Source organism: Corvus brachyrhynchos, unplaced genomic scaffold (assembly GCF_000691975.1).
Source record: "Corvus brachyrhynchos isolate BGI_N302 unplaced genomic scaffold, ASM69197v1 scaffold370, whole genome shotgun sequence".
Lineage (NCBI taxonomy): Eukaryota > Metazoa > Chordata > Aves > Passeriformes > Corvidae > Corvus > Corvus brachyrhynchos.
Window position 1 is genome coordinate 879,463 of NW_008235977.1, and position 8,296 is coordinate 887,758.

Here is an 8,296-nt window from a genome sequence, read left to right on the forward strand (position 1 = left end):
AGGGAAGGTGCTGAGGAGTTCCAGGATTTATGAGTAAGGCTGGCTTGCACTGCAGTAGCACTGCATGTGAGACTGTTATGGATGCTTGGTCTCCAGCTCTCTGAGTACTGCTCCAAATTCTTCAACTGGAATGACAGTGAGTAGTGACTAACTTGCACTGCTCTTCTCTAAGGGCCCTGTAGCAAGCTGGAGGTGTAATATATGCATGTAGGAGCAAGCCATGGTGTATATCAGCATGTAAAGAGCATGTTAGCATCTGCAGATGTTTTTGCTTTTGATTCCAACATACTGAAAGTATGTTTATTTTCAGATAACATTAGGAAACAGATAAGTTTCAGACAGTAAATTCATTGGCGATACGACAGTTTAACTCTCTAATGCGAAATAGAGAGCAAAGTGGTTGAAACTTCCTTGGAGTGAGACTGACTTGAAAATAAGTTTGATTACTGTTGCTTTTTATTTTATTTTTTAAATCAGTGTGAGGATTCCAGATGCTATAGTGAGAAGCATGAGAATGGGTCAGTAATGACAGATGTGGTAACCTGCCCTTTGCTCTCTGTTTTTAAGGTGCTAATAGCAGCTTATCATCAGTTACTCTGGGTCACCGAGTTCAGTGATGTTTTTTCAAAAGCTGATTTTTTAGCAGGGTTCCTGCAAGCATGGGCAGCAGGAAGGGGCAGGAAAGTCATCATGGGCAGGAGTTGTGTGGAGTCCTTTGTGCTATCCATAAAGTGATATCGTGTATGGCATCAGTTCTAGCATTTGAGGTCCTGTTTGTACTCAGACAGTAAAGGATGAGTGCAGAGAATAGGTGCAACTTCTGTGCTGGAAAGGAGAGATTTTTGTATGACAAGGAAAGCATCCAGCAGGAGCATAAAAGACAGTGTGACATCCTTCTTATCAGTTTGCTTCACCACTTTTTCTGTCTTGCCAAAATGTAATTTACACAACTGATATTACAGCCTCAGCATTTGGCCAATTATCTTAATCTTTTGCTAAGACATTAATAGCCGCATCAAAAGTGCTGTGACAGCCTGTATGTTCGACAGGACTGGAGGTTTGTCACTTAAAGAGACTTATTTTCATTTTAACTAGTTAAATGGTGTATGGAGAAATAGAATTCAAGTTTTAACCTTTGATAGGAAAAGAAATTTTGTCACTGATTTCAGAGGAACACGATCACCCGTGTACTGTCTCTTCAGGAAAGCACCTAGAGATTTTTTTTCACTGAGATTCCTTTTTAGCACTGTGTGTTAGAATTTGGCAGCTTGAACTTGAAAAATGCATCAGTTTAACCCAGAGTCAAGCAGTGAAGAGGCAGCAGTATCAATGTGATGCTGTAACCTTCTTTCATGTTACTTTGCGGTGTGTTTTAAAGCAAAGAATTAAAACACATCAAGTGGATATTGTAGCTTGTAGCTCCTGCAGCTAGAATGTCAAACTGAGAGCCACTCTGTGCTAGATAAGTCATTAAGTTAGAATTATGTATCTAAAATATATTTTAAAGTAGATCTCGTCTCTGGAAATTCAAGACAAGGCAGTTGCTGGTGTGGCTGGATTTATTTCAGGGCAAGGTGACTTCTCTGAAGGGATATATATCTGTTGGTTTGTAGACACTGAAGCTACTGACAGTAGAAGATCTCAAAAATATTTAATAGACTTTGTGAAGGAGAACTGACATGTGGCTTTCTCCTCTTTTTCCCTTAAAGAAGTGTCTGGTCCAGAAATACAGTGATTTGTGTCTGAAATTCATAAATATGCTCAGATATTTTTTGTAGTTATTGTCTACTGGAAATGGTTATATTTCATTCTGAAGAACAAGATTTAGAGGTGAACTTTCTGGTGACATTATGAGCATTAGATGGCACATTTGGAAAACTGCTTTAGGCTGAGGTTGTTCTCTGCATCAGTATTTTCTAGTTTACCTAGAGACTAACAAGTTGTATGTAACCAGTTAAAAAATTTCTGTGGCTGGAGGTAGCCTGGCCTGTAGCAGGTGGTGGAAATGGCCGTGCAGTTCTGTAGGTTTTCCGTCTGTTCCCTCTTCCTTCTGTGAATGCACTGTAGGGCTGTTTCCTGCAAATTGGCATGTTTCTCTACTGCCTGTAGTATTGAATCCCTTAAAGTTCATGCCTCACAATTTATCTAATGCCGTAGATAACTTGATCCTGTAACCACAAAAGTAAATTTAAAATAAAACACAACAAAATTGAATCCAGATGACCCCCTGATTTTTCCACTTCTGTGGTTCCTCCTCATCCTTGATCCTTTTTTTGAAAAGAGTTGTTCTCACACTCTTCATGGATGCAGTGGAAAGACACCCATGGGTCTCTCTGGGTCTGTGTGACCGTCAGCTGCCAACACAAGATTATAACTTTCAACAAAATCAATGCAAGTATTTTCCTTGTACAGTGAGAAGACTGGCCATGGTCTGGGTGCCCCAGGGTCCCCCAAGGGGACCAGCCCCTGCTGATTTCTCCATAAGTTCACTGTGTAGAGAGAAGCAGAAATGGCTTTGTGTGTCAGGCTTTTATATGGCTGAATGTGGAAAAATGACCTGAAAGAAATAGGGACATTCATGGAACTGTAGAAAACTTCTGCAGAGTTGAAAAAGTCTTACTAGGAATTCGTGTTCATCTTCATGCTGACTATGATTCTGTTCCTGAACTGTATTCTCTAGAGCTTTTAGTGTGGTTTTTAAATGAGTCAAGTGATGAGACTTTAGTATTTCCCTTGGAAAGAAAACAAAGTTATCCCACAAGGAAGAAAGGCAGATTTCCACTTATGATGAGTCTTCTAGGTGTGTTAATTTACAAGTTTAATCAGAGATGTATGACACAGTTCTTGTTCCTCTTATTGATGCTTTGCTGGTTTTTTTCTTGGTGTTTTTTCCATCTAGGTTTGATGATTCCAGTCTTTTGTGTGGTGGAGCAGTCGGATGCCTCTCTTGAATACGATAATCGAGAAGAGCATGCTGAGTTCGTTCTGGTTCGCAAAGATGTGCTCTTTAGCCAGCTGGTGGAGACAGCGCTCCTGGCTCTGGGGTATTCCCACAGTTCTGCAGCTCAGGCACAAGGTATTCAATAAAGTTTTTTCCCACTTCTCTGCACTGCAGAAGACAGCGCCTGAGGTTGTTAGATGTAAGGAGAAAGCAAGAAAATTGGTGGCAAATCTTGGAAGTGTTTATATCAGTTGTGTTAATTGCTCAATACTAAACTAGGTGTACAACAAGCCCTACATTTTTAGCCTGCCTAGAAAGCATTAGCCAGATCTTGCTGAAGTGTGAAATCTGGTGATAATGATCAGTCAGGATATTCATGACACACTTGTTCTGTACCATGAGGCAGGTTGCTGCTTCAAGGAAATCGGCATAGAACCTTTAGGTGTACAGCTAGATGGTATTCAGTATTCCTCTTTGTAGCTGGGCAGTTTTGAACAGCATATTGTAGTCGTTGATTTTTTTTAAATTATACACTGTAGCTAATGGTTACATATATATACATGCTCTCTTTATGGCAAAAAGTTGTAGGGCTAAATGTGCAGGCTGATTTCTGTTTTCACTTACCTACTATAATGCTGCAAAGCGCTTTGTAAAGCTCTACAGTCCCTTCCACTCAGAGATGATTCTGTTAGCAGCTAAATCTTAAAATAAACAAAGCTTTCCTCTCTACCCAAAATATCAGCTTAAAAAAACCCCAACCTAAAATCATAATCTTGAGGGAGATGGGCAGGAGGTGGTGGGTTGGGAAAAATCTTTCCAGAATGAACTTTGAATTTCAAGAGGCTTTTTTATACTAAACAGGTTATTTCAGGGCTTATTCTTTTGGATGAGAAACCTGTAAGTTTGTTTTATCTCCGTATCGCCAATAAAACCTGTGCACATTCAGAGTAGTTTAATAGCAATTTTCTTGGGGATTTGGATTTTGTCTGTTGATTTTAATTGTTCTGTATAGGTAGGTATTGAAATGTGGGAACAGAAGGACCAATGGTGGTGTTGAATCCAGGAGTTCCAGGGAGTGGTTAATCGAATGGGCTCCTTGTGCAAACTTCTTTCCAAGCAGGGTGATAATGATTCATTTCCTCTGTCAGCCTCTGCTCTGTGAGAGAGGCTCAGGTTCTTTATACAGGCAGAGCTCATGTGTTTATTTACGCAATATGGTAGTAAAAGCCCTGCAAGAAAGTAGTTGTTTTGGTTTTTAATATGAAATGCTTTGTGTCATCTTAGGGACTCTTTTTTTCTGAATATAAAAGGTCAGAATATCCCACTGTTTCCCTCCTGGTGAGCCAGCTTTCTGTTTGACAGCACTATCCATCTCAGTTAACACAGTTGCTCAACGTGTTGCGAGCTAACATGTGGAACATGCTGCATTAGGTGGCCAAGATTTGTTTCTTGGCACTTCCAAAGGGGAATGGGCTTTGCAGAAAACCTGCTCCAAGGAGGCATGCCATCCAGTGCAGTGATCCACACTGCCTGAGCATCTCACCTGGGGGAACCTTGCTTTTGTGGCATTGCTCTGTTGTGAGAATAGAGAGGAGGAGACAGATTGGCTCCCGAAGGAAATTAGTCACTGTGCCCAGAGGAAACGGCCACTTTGTTTTTGAGCTTTGTCAATGGGCAGGTTCAGATACTGATCTGTTGCTTGATGTGTTGGTCAAATAACTCGACTAGAAAATAGAAGTTGAATCTCTAATTATTGCAATTTGTCTAAAAGAAAAGACTAAGGTATTTTCATCTTTAAGGCAGCAATTACATTCCTCTAGACAACATCATATGGTATAATATTTAGAATGACAAAAAATACCTTAAAGAACCATCAGCCAACAAATCTCTTGGTCAGGTTATTTACCTTCACACTGAAGGGCCAGTCCACCAAAGTCTTTTAGGCATCTTGAACAAATACTGCAGGCCATGCTGATTTTGAGATATGAAGCTGAAGTATGCAGCATGTTCTGTAGTATACTGTCTCTGTGGTCACTGTCTGTAAGCTGAGGGGTGAGGTACAGGCAGGGACAGCCAATAGATTTCTGAGATTGTTTTGTTTAATGAGAAAATTTATAGTCTATAGGGCTCTGAATTGTTAACTAAGGTTGACAGAAGTGTGCTGCTAAAATGCTATTATAAGGATTTATTTGGGAACACAACTTTCTGATATTAAATTGGTGAAAAAATAAAGCTATTTGCTTGATTCATTATGGTTGTAGGACAAGTCTGCTTCTGTTCTAGTGCTTGGAATTGATTTCCATTAGCAATATATGTTAATAAACGTCACTTAGTCCTTTTTTATGATCAACTGAATTACAGGATCTGCATGAGAAGTTAAGGTCCTCAGGTGCATTTTTCAAAATGGTAAAGCTTTGAACATCATGCTGTGCAAAACAGTGACATGAGTAGGTGTCCTCCAGGGACAAAGTAAACAAGTTTGTCAAAGGTTTGGTATTGTAAAAGCTGTCTAAGCTGTAACTTCGCATATAGTAATTGTCACCTTTTGAGTTGAGAAAGTATTTCATTTTGGCCCCCTCTTTTTTTGGATGATGCTGAGCGGAGCAGCAATTTCACTTCATCTTGCAAGAAGCATCTTGCCTTTGCCTGTTCCTTTTAGAGTAGGGTCTTCTGTGGCAGATAGAAGAGCTAGTTAGGGGGGAAAGAAGAGCTGTGGCAGCAGAGAGAATTGCTGTGGGATTTCACCCCACCTTTGCTGCGGTTCCCCATGGCAGCCCTGCAGAGCTGTCGAGGCCGAGTTGGTGTCTTGTGTGCAGGGCCGTGCCTCGCGCTTCCCAGCTGTACAGCAGCACAGCAGAGACTGGCTGGTGGAAAGGAGATGTGGCACTGAGTGGTAGGTGGTATGTGCCCCCCTGAGGGGGCTGCGTGCCCAAAGGGGCCCTGCCATAGGGCTGCTGGCCTGGGCTGCAGCCTGGAGCTGCAGAGCTCCCCCAGGGTGTAATGCTGTGTCCGAACATTTGAGCTGGAACACACACGCACACAGCTGCCACCTGGCCTGGGCCTCATGTACTGACTGGCTTGTGGTCACTTGGCTTATTATGGATCATTTTTATTCCTGGTTCTAGGTAAATTGATAAGTCTTAGCATAAACAATCTTGAGACAAAAATGTATCAGGAAGTATATGTGAAGGTGGCCCCATGCCTCCCTGGAAGAAACTCTTTATTCCCACGCTGTTTGGGCAGGACACATTTATTCCACAAACAGCTGGTTATGATTTTTTGTTGATGGTGGTGGAGCAGAGAGTTTTCCAGCAAGTGCTGCCCTCATGAAACTTCCCTTTTCTGACAGGAGCTGTGAAATGTCTTCTGGAACAGCATGGGAATTCGTTAACAGCTTGGCACTGGGGTGTGAAAGTTGGTGGTGTAAATGGCAACAAAGGTTTAATAAACATTTATGTATTTTTCTTTCATCACTCGAGTCTACACCTGACAGTAGTGAACCTGCTACATGTGCCTTTTAGGGAGGAAAAGAGTCATGCTTTAAAGGGGCACCTGTTCTTATGTAGTTTAATAAAATTTACATGCCCTGATGAATTTTTTTTTTTTTTGTGGGTTAGGTATTCTAACAGGGCTATGCAAAAGAAGGGAACTGGTAGGAGGTACATAGAATACACAGTGCTGAGTGCTGGAACCAAAGTAGTATAAAAGTAGCTGCAATCTGGTGTACCCTGTGTGCAGTCCTGTGGCTTTGGGACCTGCTGTGAAAGATGATTCCCTCCTCAGTGTGGGGTGGAAGAAGAACAGTGTTAGTTTGATGCTTTTCGTATCTACTTTCTTAGAATCCATGTGAAAAAGAAAATAGTTTGATTTCCTGTGGATATATATTTTTTCTTTTGACCAGTTCCTTGCTAGCTGTTTTGAGTGTGTACGTAGAACTGATGTGCATTGTCTGCAGAAGTTAGCAGAGCTGATTGGGTGATGGAAATGGAGTTTGCCTTCTCAGGTACTTGAACTAGGTGTATTGGCAGGGCAGTGTGGAGTGCCTGCCCTGACTGCTCTCTGGGGGCAGCTTTAGCCAGGCACTGACAGGATGGTTGCTTGGGTTAGTTGCTGTATGTGGCCATGACAAGGAAAGGGGTGTACAGAAGAGTGAAATGCTGCTCAGATGTCAAGTTGAACAGAAGGAGGAGTGATAAAACAGTGGAGGGAAGTTAACACAGAGCAAGAGATCTTTCCCATCCTTGTCACTGTAGAGATTGCCAAGCTCTGGTTCTTAAGCAATGCATTACCTTGAGCAGAGCCATTGGAAGAGGCAGTGCCTTGCGTTTATGCCTCAGAGGCCTCTCTTGTGCTCAGTTTCTTCTAATGCTGTCTACAGACTGGAGAGAGGGGAAGACTTGTGTTTGCAAAGAGCTGTGTGTGGCTGGTCGGAGTGGAAGGCTGGATGGAGAGGCTGGCAGTGATCAGTGGGGAAGGTGTAGTACAAGAACAAGAAAGGAGAAGGGTTTAAGTATCTTGCCTTGCCATGTGGAATTGCAGTAGCTGGGCACAGAGGTGAGTGATGCTCTGTGGAGATTGTGGTTTAGTGAGCAGAGATCAGACGGCTCAGCCCTGTCAGCCTTGCATCACTGCAGTGGGAAAGAGGAGAATTTTGTTGAGCTGATCAGTGCCTGGCCAGACAGAGTAGCTGACACCCAGAGGTGTACCTCAGGACCTCCTCCATTCCTACTCCAGCTGCCTCGCCTGTGAAACTCTGATGTTGCTTGCAGCCTCAGGACAGCTTGGCTTCAGTGCTTCTGCAGAGCACTGTGTTCTGGAGCACTGATGCAGCTGTCTTTGCAGTGAGCTGCAGCAAGAGAGAAAGGTGGCTCTCCTGACTGTGTAGGAAGGAAACCAAGGCACAGACGTATGTTAAGAGTTCTCCTCTGGATTGATAGTGAACACGGCTGGGGTGGGAAGCAACCCAGACTACAAGTGTGTTCATTTTCTTAAAGGGTTTAAATGCGTGAACTCAGCCCTCCTCTCTGCTGTTAATTGGAAGCCCCTTTCGCTTGTGGCCTGTGTTTTAGTATTACTTCAAAGCACAGACCAGATCTGTGTGATACGATGCTGTTTAGCGAATCTGTCCAAGCCCCAGGCTGTTGTATGTAAGAATGTGGCAGCTAGAGTGCTGTGCTCCTTCACCCAGACTAGCCTTTGTGAGAGCAGCATGACCATAGTGCCCCTTATGGGATTATAACCGTGTGTATAAATATTTGAAAGGTGTAAATACCGATGAAAGAATGGATTTGCCTAAGCCGGTACAAGAGGGTAGGGCTCTGAGGCAATTGGAAGGACCTGAGCAGATGATTAGTA

At 42.7% G+C, this 8,296-nt stretch overlaps 1 protein-coding gene across 1 annotated transcript in view; it reads left to right on the forward strand.

Annotated features, from left to right (window-relative positions):
- The first annotated feature begins 2,904 nt into the window (after positions 1-2,904).
- The window catches only part of SATB2 (SATB homeobox 2), a 110,480-nt gene continuing 105,088 nt past the window's right edge, over positions 2,905-8,296 (forward strand). Inside the window, 1 exon segment of the mRNA XM_008629884.2 lies at positions 2,905-3,076. Within this exon segment, the coding sequence (XP_008628106.1) occupies positions 2,905-3,076 (172 nt within the window).